This window comes from Siphateles boraxobius, unplaced genomic scaffold (assembly GCF_051911475.1).
Source record: "Siphateles boraxobius isolate OS27281-9 unplaced genomic scaffold, OSU_SipBor_1 37, whole genome shotgun sequence".
Lineage (NCBI taxonomy): Eukaryota > Metazoa > Chordata > Actinopteri > Cypriniformes > Leuciscidae > Siphateles > Siphateles boraxobius.
This window is the reverse complement of record NW_027508997.1, coordinates 2,645,941-2,664,847: the sequence shown is the minus strand read 5'-3', so window position 1 is coordinate 2,664,847 and position 18,907 is coordinate 2,645,941. Positions and strand designations below refer to the sequence as shown.

Here is an 18,907-nt window from a genome sequence, read left to right as displayed (position 1 = left end):
TTACAAAGAGCTATTCTTAACAGTGTAATAAGCGATTACATTTTAATAAGATACCATCAAATGCATAAGTGGTTAGTGAGTCACTGGCCTGAATTTGGAGGCATAAAAACCTTTGAGAATCACTTCCCGTAATATTTATCCTTCAGCACCACACTCTAAAAGATCTCCAGACCACACGATAAATGCACCACAGATCTGATTTCTCAATCATCACCGGGGTGCTCTTCAAGCAGACTGTTTAGTATTAAGTATTAGTTTAGCAGGCTAACCTGTCTTTAGAGACCAAAATCTTTTTTTCCTATTCAAACACAAACATGACCTGTTCTATCTATCACAAGAAGGACAATATTTCTGTTTCCTCCAATAATGTGATATTGCAACAAATAATTGTTGTACAAATGAGAAATCTGGAAACCACATGTCTCCCTTTAGGTGGACGTGCTTAAGCTACATTTCTTGTATACGGAACACAATAAAATGCTCACTCAACAGATCATTACTGCTGGAAAACGTGCTGTACTCTCAGAATAGAGTAATAGCTTAAATACTGCACTATAAAAAAACAACAAGAAAAGTAAAAGTTTTTTTTCTAACAAAGCCTTGACCTAGATTAGAATACTACAGCAGTTTGGAACTTTGGCAGCTTCAGGAGAAACTTTAAGATTGAAGGCTATAAGCCTTGTGTAGTTAAGCTAGGACAGTATGACGAGAGATTTAAAATAAGGTTTGTCTTTCTATGTGCTATCTTTCAGACTGGCTTCTATAGGCAGTTGCTTAGGTGTTCAAGGTGGTTGCTCTAGTGTTGCTAGGTAATTGATATGGCATTGCTAGGTGGTTGTCAGAGTGTTTTGGATGGTTGCTGTAGTGCCGTTATAGATGGAATAATAGATCTAAGATAAATCTAGGCCAGTGCTAGGATGTTCTGAGTGGTTGCTAGGGTGTTGTTAGGTGTGAGATCGATTGAATTTGTTTGAATCAATAAATTTAAGATTGAATACTTGGGATGGGGACTGACATTGAAAACAGAATTTTGTTTCATTTATTTCATATTATTGAAGAAATGATGCAGAGCTGAGCTGAATGCAAGACACTAAAATATTCCTCTTTACAGTGCAAGAGAAATTATGGATCATAAATGAAACAGCGGAGAAAAGATTTTGTTGTAATACATTGCATCATCCTCAGAAGTACTTTTGCCGCTCTCACAGAAAATAAAGTCCTATCCAGACGGTGAGGAAAACAAAAGGGATGCCACAAATATCCAAACCTCCCATTCTGTTAAGCAAAGATTCATAGATAGATAGACAGAAAGAGACAGGCAGACAGGGAGACCGATAGATAGACAGATAGATAGATAGACAGACAGACAGACAGACAGACAAATACTGTAGATCGAATACTGTAGACAGGGAGATAGATAGATAGATAGATAGATAGATAGATAGATAGATAGATAGATAGATAGATAGATAGATAGATAGATAGATAGATAGATAGATAGATAGATAGATAGATAGATAGATAGATAGATAGATAGATAGTCGGGCCAAAGTGATCATACTTAGAGTCATCTAAATTTAGAGCGAGAACACACTGAATCTTTAAAGATCTTGCACTGTCAGTGCCCATTCAAGGACATTGAACTCACTGCATGATTACTAAGTAGTTGACCAGAAAATTGTCATGTTCAAATTGTGTCCAGATGCCCTTGCATTATGGTGAACCAGATTAAATGGCTCTGCTTTGAGAATGTGCTGGAATGAGAGAGAGAGAGAGAGAGAGAGAGAGAGAGAGAGAGAGAGAGAGAGAGAGAGAGAGAGAGAGAGAGAGAGAGAGAGAGAGAGAGAGCAAAAATGAATAGTAGGGGCTTTTCCTCATGCACTGATACTCTCTGCAATATTGAGAATTGAACCTGTCTGTCAAAAGATGCATTTTCTAAGTTTCCACTAACTGTCACAAATGTATCTGACAGTTTGTGTTCACATTTAGTATTGCTTCAAAATTGATGTCTTTATATTCAGCAGGGTATGTATAATTGTGCAATACATTGCACAACAATATTAGATCATTTTGAACAGGCAGTCTATCACACTCATGTCCAGATTATTTTTTCATTCCTAAAATCAACTGGCAATTACATTCAGTTGATTCGGCTCCTTGGACACTCTCCATTTCATGTGTAAGGAACCTCTGTGGGGCCATCAGAGCCTCAGATGTGGTTGATAGTGGAAGGACATCTCTTAGTTAGTAGACTAAAATCACAGCTGAACAACGTGGGCCAGGAAATTCTCTATTAGTTTTTTAAAGCTTTCTGTGGGCCTGTGGAAAACGCACTATAATCTAATCTGCCCGTGTGGTTTTGTAAATGTAATTAAAGCAGCCACTGCATGAGGTCGGCGATCTTCATTCTGGAGGTCCAAAGCTCATCTGCTCAGCTAACCACAGGCCCAGTTGCTACAGACACCAAAACAGCAAACAAATGAAGTAGTAATTATGACTGGCATGACCTTTAATTTACAGATTAATGAAAATCTATTAAAAGAGGTATTTTGAAACCAATGTAAAAGCCTCTCCGCATAAATATATGACTGGCAAAAAAAAAGACAAGAGAGGCAATACTCACATCCTTGAGCTCAGGAGCAGAATTAGATATCATTCATACACTCTATCAGCCCTTAGTACAGAGCCAAACACTCCCCTGACAGCCAACTCACATGTGTTTTGTGGACAGAGGACAATTCTTCTTTTGTCCTCGTGCATGGACTGCCTTGCTTTGGCTCTTGTTTTAGAAAGCACTATTTTGTGTCTTCTTGTTTAGACTAAAAACATTCTTCTTTAGAGATATTTGGTGATAAAAATGCAAGTTTGCTTTGTCCTTCAGCAGCAGACTTTAATTAGGTGGGAACATTTGTTGTTTGTTTTTCAAATGAAGAGCCCTTCCAACTCACTCAACACAGATTGCGATGAAAGGAGAGAATAATCAAAGAGTTAGTGGTGGAGGAGGTGGTAAAGATTGACAAGGGGGAGGCTATAGTTTTTTTTTTACCTCTTGCTGATAAAGTTTTCTCAAACAGATCAACCAGATTCATTAGGGATTTACAGCCACCTGTCAAGAAGATACAAATTGCTAGAGGAATGTTTTAAAATGAGGGACTCTTATATTGACATAAACACAAACTCATGAATCTCAGGTCAAAGCAATGATCTATGGAATTTCATTTTACTGTTTTGATGGTCTGACACCATATGCTGTGCGAAGCTTATCATTTTAACATTTGTGTTGGCAATAAACTGGCAGTTTATAGTTACACTATCTAATCCATATTGTGACACTGGTTAAAGAGCTGGATTGTTTACCAAAAGGTTGCAGGTTTGAGACTCATCAAGTCAATGAACCATCACTGCAGTGTAAACCCAGGTTGTTCCAAAGGAATTGTCCCTGTAATAAGTGTATGGTAAGTCATTTTGGATAAACGGATGTCTGCTAAAATGACTACTTACTTGTTTCCAAGGCATTCATTAAAAGGAGGGACGGGAAATCAGACATAACCGTTAGCAACCAACTTTGTTCTTTGGCAACAAAAGAAACCTTTAGTTCCAAATTAACAGACAATTTTAGATTGTTGATTGACTGGTCTCTTAAGGCGATAGTTCACCCAAAAATTATGCCATAATTTACTCTCAAGTTTTTCCAAACATGAAAAAATATATTTTGAAGAATAAGGGTAACCAAACAGTTGATGGGCCATAATGACTTCAATAGTATTTTTCCCATATTATTGAAGTCAATGGGGCCCATCAACTGTCTGGTTACCAACATTCTTCAAAATATCTTTTGTGTTCAGCAGAAGAAAGAAAATCATATAGGTTTGGAACAACTTGGTTAAGTAAATGATGACATAATTTCCATTTTTGGTGAACTATCCCTTTTAAAAAAAAAAGAAAAAGAAAAAAAGAAAGATTAGATCCAAATTAATTTTAAAGCTATAGGCTATCCTACTTTAACTGTCTCATTAATTGAAGTTTATATTAGTTTAGATATTTATAAGTTAGAGCTATAGCAAAGCAACATCTGAGAAATATATTGCGTGGTTATCATGCCCACTTTTCGCGTTGATTTAGTGAGTTCACCTAAAAATATCGTATACAGAGAGCAGGATCAAAGCCGGGGTCAGCTCCTCCGTGAATCCCGCCCTACCGTTTAGCCTAAATAAACCGAAAGGAGGGGCTTGTCCGCGACAGAGAAGCGAACTGAGCCCGTGGTGAGTGCAGCAGAGCCGTGTAGTGTATGTGTGTGTGTTTGTATGTGTGTGTGTCAGGTTTCATTCTGAGAGAGACTCAGGCGCGCAGCAGTCAGAGAAACCCGTCAAATGGCACAAGCGAAGCACTCGGACTCCCACTAGAGCCGACCTCACTGAACCAATATCTCCATGCACTTCAATGAGCAGCATGCCTCTGTTGAGGTCGTTTTGAAGATTGATATTTTCACTGTAAACGGTTCAATTACCTGGAAGGGAAAATTTAATCAGTTCATTTGAACACGAACCTGCTCAGCCTGAAAAAGTGGTGGATAAATATTAAATTGACTGTATAAGCTACGTCTCACAGACATGGAGGACAAGAAATTGCGAGTATCACCTCAGCCCAGTCAGGAGAGGACCTGCGTTCAGCATCCCAGCCAAAGGCGCATTTTGACGAACTGGAAGGACGTGTGTGCTATCTGCGTGTGTTTGATTTCGTTTGGAGTTTGTGTGTTGCTTTACCTGAGGACGTCGGATCTGCAGTCCAGGGTGCTCAGTTTGGAAAGGGACCGAGATCCCCGTATGTCCAGTTGGATCTCTCTGGAACAGGTGGAACCCGTCCTGTGGAGTCGACTGGATCAGATATTAGAGGAGGTGAGCGTGGCTTTTATTCTACAGATAGCCTATTATTCCGCGGTTGTATTAATAATAACTAGTCTTATACAATATAGTCTAATATAATAACTATTTTATACAAGTTATTTGCATGAGTCATGAGTGCGAGGACAGTGAACGAGAAGATATTCATGTCGTCTCACCTTGTTTAAGTTGTCTCTAACGAGAGGAAGTGCGTTACTCAGACATTTTGAGTAGAGAGACTTTATGGTTGAAGATGAGGAATATATCTCTGCAATTACGTTCAGGTGTGTTAAAATATGAATGTAAAGAAACGGACGAGCTAAGCTCTCAGTTTCCTTGCCCCCGTTTGTTTATTGGTCCTCGTTGTTTACGCACTTTCACTGAGCACTTTCGAGCTCTGGGAAGTTGAACAAACGCACATATGCACATGGATCAAAATAATTATTTTTCTTTGCCGTTTTCTCGGGCTTTTGTTTATTTTTGACGAACAAATAGTAGCCTACATTAAAAATTGTTGATTAAAAAAAAATTTGTTATTAATTATTACTAATTATTCATTTCTAAAACTAACTCTTTACTGAATTTAAAAACAAACAAACAACTAGATAATATAAATTAGCTTGTTAGTGAATGAAATATATTTCAACCAATAAATGTCATTCAATGTTTCACATCAAGAGTAGGAAATTATTAAATCCTGATTATTAAATTACGTTTGTAAGATGCTGTAGCTTTCCAGTTGCCAGATCAGACTCTTTTACATGGCTCAAATTTTTCACATCCTATTTAGCATTGCTCTAGAACAAGTGTCTATAAATAACACAATCATATTGCCAAAATTTCCTTCTGCTATTTTGACACATCCATTAGTGTAGCTGTCTTAATAAAAGCACACTGATGTGATCCGGTAGATGCACCCGTATTATTCACATGCAATCTGTTCAATGATAAGCAAATCTGCTACTGTAAGCAGCAAACTATTATTTACTGCATGCAAAACCTGCTGAACACATTGTGTCACCATACGACCACCTGTTTTACATCAACAATCAAGCAGTTAGTGCTCTCACCAGCTTCAGCACTGGCTGAGCGCACATCATCTGTAAGGATTGAGCTTGAAGTGTTGAGGTGGAGGAAAGTGAGATAGCCTATATATATGTGTATTCAGTGCATTGCCTGCGGCCGTGGTCCCTTCACACTGGCCTCTGGTGGATCATCACCTAGCTGCATGTAAAATATTTGCAGTCTTAAAAGAATCTTGGGTAGAATTTTGCTCGAGGAAGGGCTACCATCTCACTATCTGCGGTTCATAAAATAATAGTATCTGCAGAGGATGATGCAGGTGAATATTTAGTGTGTTAACGAGCCTAAGCAGACTGTAGAGATAGCCAACTGTGAGTCAATCTGAGGTTGAGTTTGAGTACAGTTGTGTCATTTACAGGTTGATCTCACAGAAATCTTTCAAGAACATGTCATAGAAAGATTTAGTTTTGCTTTTTCTTTTGCATTAAGACATGCATAAGCATATTTTCCCACCCTATTTTAATCTGAAAGTATTCAAAGTCTGTTTATCTCATTGCTCTTATCAAGAGCAAATGTTTCTGATGGAGATATTGACTACTGACATTTCATTATCACCATAAAATTGCATCTCTAAGTCTCCATTAAAGCTGAGAAACATACATTGGAAGTGCCTGTTGAAGTTTAGAAAGGTGCTGATTTCACAATTTATAACAGAATGTTTTAATCAAGATCTGGTCAGCAGGAAAGTAGCAAAACGAGAGCAAGAGTATGAAAGAAATGGAAAGAGAGATAGAGTTAGGCCTCTGGGCACAAAGTCTGGGGGTCTTAGTAGTAATCAGACTTTGGAATTGTAAAACGTTTTGTCATCCTTTCAAAATAGATTGTTAAAACCAGATCAAATACTGGGCATTGAGTTACCATTAAAGCTGGGAGGCAAAGAATGTCCCCTCCCTCCTAACTCATCCCTGCAAGTACTGGGGCATCAGCTGTCTCGTGTCATTACTGCAACCTTACCATTTACATCACGTCATCTTAAAGTCCCCATGAAATCAAAATGGAAGTTTTAGGCTTTTAGTATGAATACGTTAGCCTTATTGTTATCTATAAGCTAGTGTGCTCCAAAACAATGACAAAATGACAGAATGCTTTATAATAAAGCGATAATGGAGGCGATTAGGGGGGGAAACGGTTAGAGATTAGGAGGAAACTGCGGCTTTACCGAGCTCAACGGCTTTGGCCGGGATGTTATATAAACGAAACGCTATTAACTATTTAAAAAAAGGGGAGGAGCTGTTCAGTATGTCCCGCCCTGTCTTCCTGTTTCAGTAGAAATTACATCAACACATTGAATAATGCTGTGCGTTTCAAGGAACTTCAGTGAGCCTTTAATGACATCAAAAAAACTTCGCAAACCATTTTACTTCCATAATTTGATGCATTTTCAAGTCAAATGGTATTTGATGTGAAAAAGGACACAATATTTACAATTGGTAATTGACTGGATTGTGAAAAGTGGGTGTTGCATTCCAAAAAGTTGTTGAAAAACATTAGGCTATTCGTGACATCAAAGTTGTTTCAGAGGTTAGCAAGTTGTTACTTTTTAATGAAAGATTACAAACCCAAAAAAAAACTTTGACATAACATGCACAAATGATTTGAGAGAGAGATGGGTATTAAGAAAGTAAATGGGGTCATTGTTGATTTCATTTTGACTTTAAAGAACACCTATGTGAGCATAAAGGAACACACCCTAGCAGAATTAAATGCATCAGATACTTCATGTGCTTCAAAGTGAAAGCTAAGTCTCTTTCTTTTGATCTTGTTCAATGTGTTTCGACTCAATGCAACTGTTCATGCCAACATCACTGGTTATTGTTTTCTCATTGTCACGCTGCATTGCTATTTATGAGAGCACTTAGCTATAAGCGAAACAGGGTCTTGCAAGCACTTTCCAATGGTTTGATGTAAAAACATATTTTTTAAAAGAAACCTTTTATTTTGACGTAACCTGGGAATGCGGCACTGGAAAATCAGGAGTTAAAGCTCTGGGAAACTGTTGCGTATGCATTATCCCTGGACATTGCTCCTGTGGAAAAGCTGTTTACGCACAGCACATGGTTCCTTCCAAATTGTAGCGCATTTTCCACGGCTTTCGTGCTTGCAGAACACACGTCTGTTGGTTAACCCAGCTGTCACAAGTACCGTATATTTTCATCTTAACATTCTTCAGGTTTTCCTTTTCTTCTTAACCTCCATTAGTTTATTTTCTGTTTTACAATATCTGTGGTGCTGCTGTGTTCAGTAGTGTGGAAAAACTGCTACAAAAGCTTGTAGTGTCTGAGAGCGGTCTGAGTAAAGACTTCTCCAGCTGGGAAGAGGCTGTGCCAGTATCAAGCAAATAAAGCCCTGGAACGATCTTGGATAATATAAACTGGGGCAAGAAAAATGTCCAATAGCGGCCCCAGAATTATTTAGCTTGGGTGTTTCAATGTTAGATGGGGATGGCGTGACCTATAGTACCACATTGTAGACGTTTGACAAGCTTTACAATTCGGTCATAAATGTAGCCGGTCAGTGATTGTTCTACCATGCATAAACTGGGTTTGTCTGTTTTGGCTGGGGTTTCGTAAGTTCAGGATAAAAATGGAATAGTAGCTCTGTTTAATGTTACTCACTGTTCTCTAAATCCTGTTGACCTATAGTTAATCGTTCACTTTGATACATTTACTACAATACACTGGGGTGTCCGTCTAAAATGTATGAATTGATTGGTTCCAAACGATGACCTATGGACACATACATTCTTAATCAAATAACTAATAAAACTGCATTACCTGTCAATGTGGCGATGCAGAGAGTATAGTCATTGTGCCTCTGATGAGGGTTAAAGTGTCAGTTTTCTTTTGAATTTGAATCGGATTCAAATGTCATGTAATATAGTTTTTTTTAAATGCAGCCTTGTTGAGAACTTCTTGCAAAACAATTAAAAAATCTTCCCGACCCCAAACTTTTGTATATTCTTTTTTAACTCCTAATTGTGTGGGAAATGTTTCCTTGAAGACCGAAAACAACAAGGGAGACAAACAAACTAACACCAACCAAACTAACTTTTGCATTATACCTTACGTATTACATGGTTTGTTTCTGCACAGCTGACTTTAATGTCCTGTCTGTCTGTTTCCAGAAACTAGCTGCACGTCTACCGAAGATCCGGGCGGGTCGGGATGCACCTCACGGCTGCCTCTGTCCACCAGGTATGCCTGTTAACCCTATTCATCCCCAGCACACCCTCCCTGATCGCACAAAACCTGTCTGATATGCATTTGAATGTGTGTTGTGGTTAAGCCTTTGGAGCTTCCCTTTTGCAAAAAAGCCTTTCGCCTGCAGGTATGAAGAGATTTTGTTGCCCCGCATTAGATAGAGACGTCATCCCCGTCGACTAGATCTCATTTCCCATGTAATTTAAATGGGTGAAAAGAGTCTCCTCTCCCCAACCCTTTGCTGTCCACTTGTGCCCTCAGACTGGCATTGCTATCGTGACAGGTGCAGTCATTTTCGTGTGCCTTTGGCAGTCATTGGCTTCACTTAGTGAAGTGAGTGGTTCGTGATGCAAGCCACAGTGTTGGGATGGCGTCATGTGGGCGTTCTTGAGAACAGTCAGCAAGGTTCACAGCGTACCACTAACAGGTCACATCGATGTGTTTGACAGGACTAGCCTTGTTAAATATTCATAAAATTAGATGAGATATTTTTTCAGGATTCTTTGATAAATAGATGTTTAAAAGAACAACATTTTTTTTTAAATGAGAAATCTTTTGGGACAATAAAAATCTTTTTACTGTCACCTTTGTCAATTAAATGCATCCTTGCTGAATAAAATTATTAATATTATTTTTATGAAAATCTTACCTCATCATGTGATATTGAAGACTGGAATAATGGCTCCTGATATTTTTAATATTTTAAATATATTAAGAAAACAGTTTCTGTTACTTTAACAATATTACTGTTTTGTATCAAATAAAAGCACCCTTTGTGAGCATAAGAGACTTGTTTCAACAACTTAAAATATCTCAATTATTCTTTTAAAATGTATATGAGCACAAATTAAAATGGCCTACTTGTCCGTCACACTGTTTATAATAACAATGTGGCTTCTTAGCAGCTACATTTTTACTTGCTTCCATAACATAACGTGTGTGTGTGTGTGTGTGTGTGTGTGTGTGTGTGTGTGTGTGTGTGTGTGTGTGTGTGTGTGTGTGTGTGTGTGTGTGTGTGTGTGTGTGTGTGTGTGTGTGTGTGTGTGTGTGTGTGTGTGTCCATAAGGATGGCAATATCTGAAATCCTTGTTCGTGTGGGGACATTAATTGATCCCCATCAGGAAAACAGCTTATAAATCATACTAAGTGATGTTTTTTGAAAATGTAAAAATGCAGAAAGTTTTCTGTGATGGGTAGGTTTAGGGGTAGGGTTAGTGTAAGGGAATAGAATATACAGTTTGTACAGTATAAAAATCATTATGTCTATGGAAAGTCCCCATAAACTATGGAAACACTACGTGTGTGTGTGTGTGTGTGTGTGTGTGTGTGTGTGTGTGTGTGTGTGTGTGTGTGTGTGTGTGTGTGTTTACACATCTCTGAGAACCAGGCCAGATGGTACAGACATCTCAGTGTTAATGAGGCTAGTCAGTACTAGTCATTGTTGTGTTAACTGAGTGGGAAGTGACTTCAGACAGCGTAGTGAAACCAGTTTAAGATGGACATGTGGACAGGCACTCTTGAGCCAGGTGTGGGGACCGTTTAACAGCAGGCATCCCAGATGATGGTCGTGTTTGTTGTTGTTTGGTCTTTACTGCTGTGCCGTGGGAGAGTGTCTGATCTCGCAATACAGACTGCGCTTTTACTTCATTTCATCCATTTGATGAAAACCAGGCAAAAGATCAGCAGCATTTTTTTGTTTTGTTTGTTTAGCTGAAAGCTGAAGTGACTGTAGATATAGTGCAATGAAAGCACAGTTTGTACATTGTGCATGTTTTTTTATAATGCATGTGTATAAATAATATATGTATGTAAAGAAGTGTCCACATATATGTGGTTCTCCATGTCGCCAGCTGCTGCTTGTCAATCATTCCAGCACGCAGTGTTCGGATGGCTTCCATTCCATTGTTTATTTTGAGTGCTCAGCAGTGGGCAATAGTCTGTGACTCCTTCATCAAGCTCACAGATTTGTATGTATGCGTATAGCATTGATGTAATGTTTGAGCTAGAGAAGAGGCATAATAACTTTTCTATTGGCAAAGGTATAATTGTTTCAGTTGTTTGCATAGTTAGCGCCTCCTCTTTCAAGTAAATAAAGAATGCTATGTGTTTGTCATGTGCAATTCAGCCCAAGGACAGTGTTTTATTATTCTTGGCTCGGCGTGTTCAAGTGAAGATGATGTTTGGTGTGACTATCTGTAAGGCTACCTGTTGGCTTTATTAATTCTCTCTCTTCTCTGAACTGTGATTAGTCTGAGTCTGTACCTTTTGCAGCACTACTACAATCTCAAAACACCTCGCATATGGGCTTGGGGAATGTTTCAACACAGCCAAATGAGTTTATTTTTTCTGGTTTTGCAAATCCCAGTGGGCTGCAGAGGTTAAATTCACTCAGCTCGTGTTTAAAAACCCATTTGGCCCATTCGCATTCACTCGGAAATCCTCCAATATTTGTTTTTATTAACAAAGTCAGAGTCCGTTCATACACAAAATGTTTACCCTCCAGCTCTGCACATTTCAGCACTGAAGCGGTAACAGTGCCCACGTTTCTTACTGTGAAGAGAAGTATTTACCATCTCAGTGTCATCTTTAGATTGCAGGGATGAACTAGCCTATGTGGATTATAGAGTTGCATAATATTGGAAAAAATGGAAATTGTTATATTTTGTTTTTCTGTGATATACAAAGTTCTGTCATGAAAGTTTATATGCCGCTGGCAGAACTAAATCTGCTTGCAATCACATCATACTCAATAGGGCACAGCTGATTGGTCCCTGCTTTATCAGTAGCCAATGAGCTCACATGCTCAACCTTCAAATACTTGATCAGCATTTGCTGTAGCAGCACACTTTCAGAAACCATCCACCCTTATTTAAGGTAATTTATGTATGCTATTGTACAGCAGCAGCATCTCTTACTTGTAGGCACAGTAGAATGTTGTGTATATTGGCAGTAGCAAGTCCTGTACTTGCAGATCTATTCGGCCAAGACCAAACATATCTATTGTCATATCCATTACCATGTCAAACACTCAGAGTTGTCATGACAGGAATATACAGGTCCTTCTCAAAAAATTAGCATATTGTGATAAAGTTCATTATTTTCCATAATGTAATGATAAAAATTAAACTTTCATATATTTTATATACATTGCACACCAACTGAAATATTTCAGGTCTTTTATTGTTTTAATACTGTTGATTTTGGCATACAGCTCATGAAAACCCAAAATTATTATCTAAAAAAATTAGCATATTTCATCCGACCAATAAAAGAAGTGTTTTTAATAGAAAAAAAGTCAACCTTCAAATAATTATGTTCAGTTATGCACTCAATACTTGGTCGGGAATCCTTTTGCAGAAATGACTGCTTCAATGCGGCGTGGCATGGAGGCAATCAGCCTGTGGCACTGCTGAGGTGTTATGGAGACCCAGGATGCTTCGATAGCGGCCTTAAGCTCATCCAGAGTGTTGGGTCTTGCGTCCCTCAACTTTCTCTTCACAATATCCCACAGATTCTCTATGGGGTTCAGGTCAGGAGAGTTGGCAGGCCAATTGAGCACAGTAATACCATGGTCAGTAAACCATTTACCAGTGGTTTTGGCACTGTGAGCAGGTGCCAGGTCGTGCTGAAAAATGAAATCTTCATCTCCATAAAGCTTTTCAGCAGATGGAAGCATGAAGTGCTCCAAAATCTCCTGATAGCTGCATTGACCCTGCCCTTGATAAAACACAGTGGACCAACACCAGCAGCTGACATGGCACCCCAGACCATCACTGACTGTGTGTACTTGACACTGGACTTCAGGCATTTTGGCATTTCCTTCTCCCCAGTCTTCCTCCAGAATCTGGCACCTTGATTTCCGAATGACATGCAAAACTGAGCAACAGTCCAGTGCTGCTTCTCTGTAGCCCAGGTCAGGCGCTTCTGCCGCTGTTTCTGGTTGAAAAGTGGCTTGACCTGGGGAATGCGGCACCTGTAGCCCATTTCCTGCACACGCCTGTGCACGGTGGCTCTGGATGTTTCTACTCCAGACTCAGTCCACTGCTTCCGCAGGTCCCCCAAGGTCTGGAATCGGTCCTTCTCCACAATCTTCCACAGGGTCCGGTCACCTCTTCTCGTTGAGCAGCGTTTTTTGCCACACTTTTTCCTTCCCACAGACTTCCCACTGAGGTGCCTTGATACAGCACTCTGGGAACAGCCTATTTGTTCAGAAATTTCTTTCTGTGTCTTACCCTCTTGCTCGAGGGTGTCAATGATGGCCTTCTGGACAGCAGTCAGGTCGGCAGTCTTACCCATGATTGCGGTTTTGAGTAATGAAACAGGCTGGGAGTTTTTAAAAGCCTCAGGAATCTTTTTCAGGTGTTTAGAGTTAATTAGTTGATTCAGATGATTAGGTTAATAGCTCGTTTAGAAACCCTTTTCATGATATGCTAATTTTTTGAGATAGGAATTTGGGGTTTTCATGAGCTGTATGCCAAAATCATCAGTATTAAAACAATAAAAGACCTGAAATATTGCAGTTGGTGTGCAATGAATCTAAAATATATGAAAGTTAAATTTTTATCATTACATTATGGAAAATAATGAACTTTATCACAATATGCTAATTTTTTGAGAAGGACCTGTATTGCAATATTAGACATACTGGACTTTTCACCAGATGATTTGAATATACAGTCAAACCAATATTTATTCAGCCATCAGATATAATTTTTGATATTTTTTATACTAGTGGGTGCAGGACACTATAGTTAATTTATGTAAGTGAGGATAGAAAAATAAAGTAAACTGTGACATACCCAAATATTCTTAATAAAGTGACTACCAGTTACATATAAAAAAAAATTGGGAACAAAAATTATTCAGACAGTGTGACCTTTTTACACCGTAGACTGAACAAAATTAAGCATTGCTTGGTAATTGGTTGACCTAAATTGTTATTTACTAATTGTGTACTTTAACAGCTATTCAACTTTGACAGCTATTCAACTTAATTCATGAGACAGTCTAACAGAAGGATGACCAAGATGATTTTGGAGTTCATATGCATAAAAAAAAAGATATTAAAAAAAAAGGTTTTAACTTCATCCATCTTTTGATTTGGGAAAAACTTGTGCCACCTGAGTCTAGAATCACCTCAAGTTTTTAAAAATGTTTAAGTTTTTAAAATAATCTTTCCATTTAGGTCACATTTACACAGTTTTTAACCTGTTTAATATGACTATAAAATCATATTTATTATGGTTTTTATTGTGATTATTATTAAATAAAATATTAAACATTATTATATATTGTAATAGTACTGTTGTACTGTAAAATAATTTAGTATTTAATAATTTATTGTGTAACTGTAAAGTTACAGTACTAATATTTACATTTTAATTCAAATGTTAAAAAACTCTAGCTTTTGTTTAGGCAGTTTCAGAGTATAATACATGTTTCAGAGTCAAATGCAGCACAGTTCATTTACACACTTGCAGCTGTAGCCAAAGATAAGTGCCAAGTTGCTCTGAAACTCTGAAACAAACACAGGATCCCATAAACCCATATAGCATATATATCTGCATATAATTATTTAAGCAAATCACAGCTTTAATATCGATTTTATTTCTATATATTGTGCAGCCCTACTTTTTAGAAAATGTGGCACTGTTTTAACTATTTACTTCACCTAAGGGGTGTATTGATACACAAAACTGACGGTTCGGTTCTTCGCACGGTTTGACGTCTCGTTCGGTGAGGTGGGATTTAGAAAGCTAAAACTGCTTTTTTAAACAGTGGTTTAATGGTAAAATTGTGTCTTTGTCTTTAAATTAATTCATTTACAATTAAACTTTTTGCAAGGATTAAAAAAAAAAAGATCTGCTAATGCTGTAAACTATATATGGAGCCCGCACATTACTATAACATTAAAGGTTAACAACAGAGCCTAGACTTTTAGCCTAAATTCAGATGCTATTTATTTTTTAGATATATTAATCAACACCCAACACATTGTATGAAAACATGTAAGGCAGTTTTTGCATTAACTTATGTTTTTCCTCAATTTGTTATTGAACTATAATTAGTTGCTGTCATTTTCATGAGAGATATTTTAAACATACATTAAATAATCAAGATATCATCAACAGGTTAAGTAAAATATAGTATATAGGCTAATATAGTGCATTTATTTAGTGCAAGAGTACATTTCTCTAGGAACCAACAAGCTGTGAACACTGGATGACTTTGCTGGTAAATATAATGCTATGTGACAAACTAGGCTGTTTTATTGACGTCTTTCCGCTGCTGAAACACTGATTGAGCGATTACACGAGTTATGATGCCTTTCAGCTGAATCTTTCAACATACCTTCAGGTGTCCATTCTTTTTTATTCTGTAACTGAGGAAGAGATGATCTCGTTTACTTGCGCTCCACGCTGCCGCTTGAAATGAGGAGCCTAGTACAGTGATCTGTCACGTAGGGCTGGGGTAAACGATTATTAATTAAACGATTAGTCTGGCGATTATTTTATCAATTAGTCGACTAATCTAACGATTATTTTTTGTAACATGGAAATTGCAGGAGTGCACATTCAATGCACAACAATTTTGATCTGGTTCTTAGAGTATCTACACTGTAAAATGTTTGGTACTCAAATGAGCCCTATCACACTTGGATGTGGTGCTCATTTTAATGTTTTCAGTGCTCATAATAAAACATCCGAACTGATTGGGGGGGGGGGGGGGGTTTTACATGCGCTTCATGAGACACACACGCACATTTGCGCACACACACACACACATTTGCACACACACGCAAGGTCTATCGCTCTCTGACTCTCTGCCGCGCGCTACACGGTTTGTAGTTTGGGACTAAATTTGAAGTATTTCCATACCTTCGATGATTTAGTGTGAGCTGTTTTTTTGGGACTTTTTTTGTTGAGGCTTTTTGCTTGGCTTCGTTGGGAATTCTGTTTCGGTCTCCCACGTGTTTGTCACGAGCTGTACCGCTGGGAAAAATAAATACATACAAATAAATTAAAAAAGAAGCGTCGACAAAAAAATATGACGTAGACGAAATTTTGACGTTGAAGCGTCGACGTTATCAACTCGTCGCTACAGGCCTACTGTCACGCCACATCAAAGAGCGCCAAAACGGCCTTTATTGTTTGAATTTCGTGATCAAATAGACAGAATTTGAAAGATTACACCTGGCTTATTATCGAAAGTAACAAAACACGGAGCTTGCTATTATATGGTGTTAATGGTGGTTAGGCTACAAAACTGAATTCGTTGTGTACACATAAGACATGAGGTCCAATAAGCCAGGGCTGGGCCGGGGTAGCAGGGGGCGGGGCGTGTTCGGTTTGCCATGAGAGTATCGCGATACGTATCGTGGGTTCTGTATCATGGTTTTTCGGTTCAGTTTGAATATCGTTACACCCCTATCTCCTAAGCATGCCCATATTCATACTCGTATGAAACATTGCTTTAAAAATCCATGTTCTAATGTTATATTTTTCATTGATTTTAAAGCTTGATATTTTGAACTTTTATGAGAATCATAGACAGATGCCAACATGGCAGATTGTGTGACATCCTAATTCTTAAAGCATGAACAAATCCATGCAAATTTCATCCAGATAACATTAAATACGGGTTCACTTGAAGTGAGGATAAACGTGATTTTTGCTGAACACAACATGCTTTGTGTGGTGATTTATTAGCTGCCAAGATCATGAAACCATTAAAAGAGACACTTAGAAACCAAACACTCAAACAAACCAGTTGAAATTACAATAATACTTTAATAAATATTTAAATACATTTCTATGTTTGATTTTGTTTACTTTTGTACAATAAACAGTTTTTTTTTGGTTGAGTCACCATTTTGTTATACCAGTTAAGAACTGCTGGTTTATAAGTGTTATAAGTCTATTTTCAGTGTGCGTGTTTCTTAGCTGTGCCCCTTTGAACAGATGTGTATATATAAACATCATTATTAAAAAATGACATCTGCGGCTTATCATAGATGTCTAGATGTGTGACAGTTCTGTTAACAGTGGCTAATGCATTGTCGCTATTTAGTCATCGGAGAAAACAAGAACGTAGTATGTATACATAAAGACAATGATTTATGGCTCTAAAAAAATTTTTGGGAATGGTGTGTTTATCCGCCCTGGTATGGAAGAGTCACAATGACGTAAAAAACCAAATGCACCCTGCTCAAGGTGTGAATGAACTGTGTAGACAATTGTGGCATGCTGATGGATATGATGCTCTTTGTTCTAGCAGAGATTTGTAAAAATGATGCCAGAGGCGCTTACTGCCAACAGCTTTGTCAGTGTACAGGAAAACTCCAATGACAGTTAGATTGAATCCAGGCCCAAGCGTCCAGAGCGCTCTTGAATCCACACATTGTTTCCCGAGAAGCTGAATGACACTTTCTTGGATATAGTAGTAGGAAACCGACAAAAGAAAGAGACTGCCGCCCTCTTGGCTTCTATGTATCACACACCCACAATGCTCTTATTTCTGAAAAACCAAAGACCCGATTTCCCAAAGGATTTAGTGTCTTTGTGACTGGATTCCGATCCGCAGGCCAGCATTGGTGGCATTAGTTGTGTCACCAGGGGTCGTAAGGGATTGAGTAAGAGTGCTATCTTTAAATGTGTGCATCACTGACACTGGTTTGTTGGTCGTCAGTTGGATTGTTGTGGCTGCCTTGAAGAGTGGGATGAGGGGTTTCATTGCATGCTGATCTGAGGGGATTAATCACGAGTACAACAGGAAGGGTGAGAGGCTTCTAAAGCCTCAAGCTTCACTGCAGGAAGTGACATTTGACAGTTTACCTGGATGCAGTCCGAAGAGAAGCCATATCTAGTGTGTGTAATCCAAGCTTGACTCTGGGAACTTTATGTATGACATATTTGCCATATTTAGCATCCTCATCATCCCTAAAAGTACAACATAGCCAAGAGGAAATGTGTATTGCTCATAGGTCAATTGAGTTCTCGGTTACACTTCAGCGAAAGTCTCATTTTGCTCTACATTTCATCTCATAGCTGTCCATAGGATAAACAACTGAGATATTAAAGATATATAACTTGTGGGAGAGACTGTTCACAAATCATTTAGGTTTGTACATGCCAAAAGAAAAAACTAAAATAGAATAGTTAAATATTGACAATGGCATACTTCAGTTCAAAACAAGCTACCTCTTTCAAAAACTGCATTGAGCGGATTCTGACTAAAATAAACACCTCAGATTGGTCATTGTGTTTGTTTGCCACTCAACATAAATTTCTGTGACAACAATGTGGCTACAATGATCAATACTTCAAAAGCACCTTGTAAATAGACTCTTTTGACACTCTTTACAGAGCACTCAAACAAATACACAAAAGTGTTTGAAAGCAGCCGCTCAATACTACCGGAATTGCAGAAAGGCTGGTATTGTCACATATTTTAAATTTCAGTATCGAATTGGTTCTGAAGTACCGGTAATTTTGACAATGCCAGCTGTAATTCCTTATACAACATATATGTAGAGCAGGATTTTGGATCAATGAGATTTCACTGTGGACGGAGCTACCCAAAGAAATAGGACACATGCACAAAATGTCCTACAGCTCATTGGTTGTCCGTCCTGGTACAAAAACTTTGGGATGACTTGTTTCTTTATTGTGTCACACTTGTTAGGATACAGTAGCTGCGTTTACATGGTTCAATCGGAATGAAATGAATCCGATTGATGAATCC

General features: G+C 38.2%; 1 protein-coding gene across 44 annotated transcripts in view; it reads left to right on the top strand.

Moving 5' to 3' along the window:
* The first annotated feature begins 4,237 nt into the window (after positions 1–4,237).
* Positions 4,238–18,907, top strand: part of col13a1 (collagen, type XIII, alpha 1) — a 115,555-nt gene continuing 100,885 nt past the window's right edge. For 16 of the 44 annotated variants that reach the window (XR_013190695.1, XR_013190707.1, XR_013190705.1 and 13 more), the window contains exons 1-2: positions 4,311–4,895; positions 9,088–9,165. Coding sequence is in view for 28 of the 44 variants with exons in the window: in XM_077197018.1 (XP_077053133.1) it covers positions 4,611–4,895; positions 9,088–9,165 (363 nt within the window). In the remaining 16 variants the exon portion in view is untranslated. Of the gene's footprint in view, positions 4,896–9,087; positions 9,166–18,907 lie in introns of all 44 variants that reach the window. The other 28 variants (XM_077197011.1, XM_077197010.1, XM_077197015.1 and 25 more) reach the window with 14 other exon arrangements.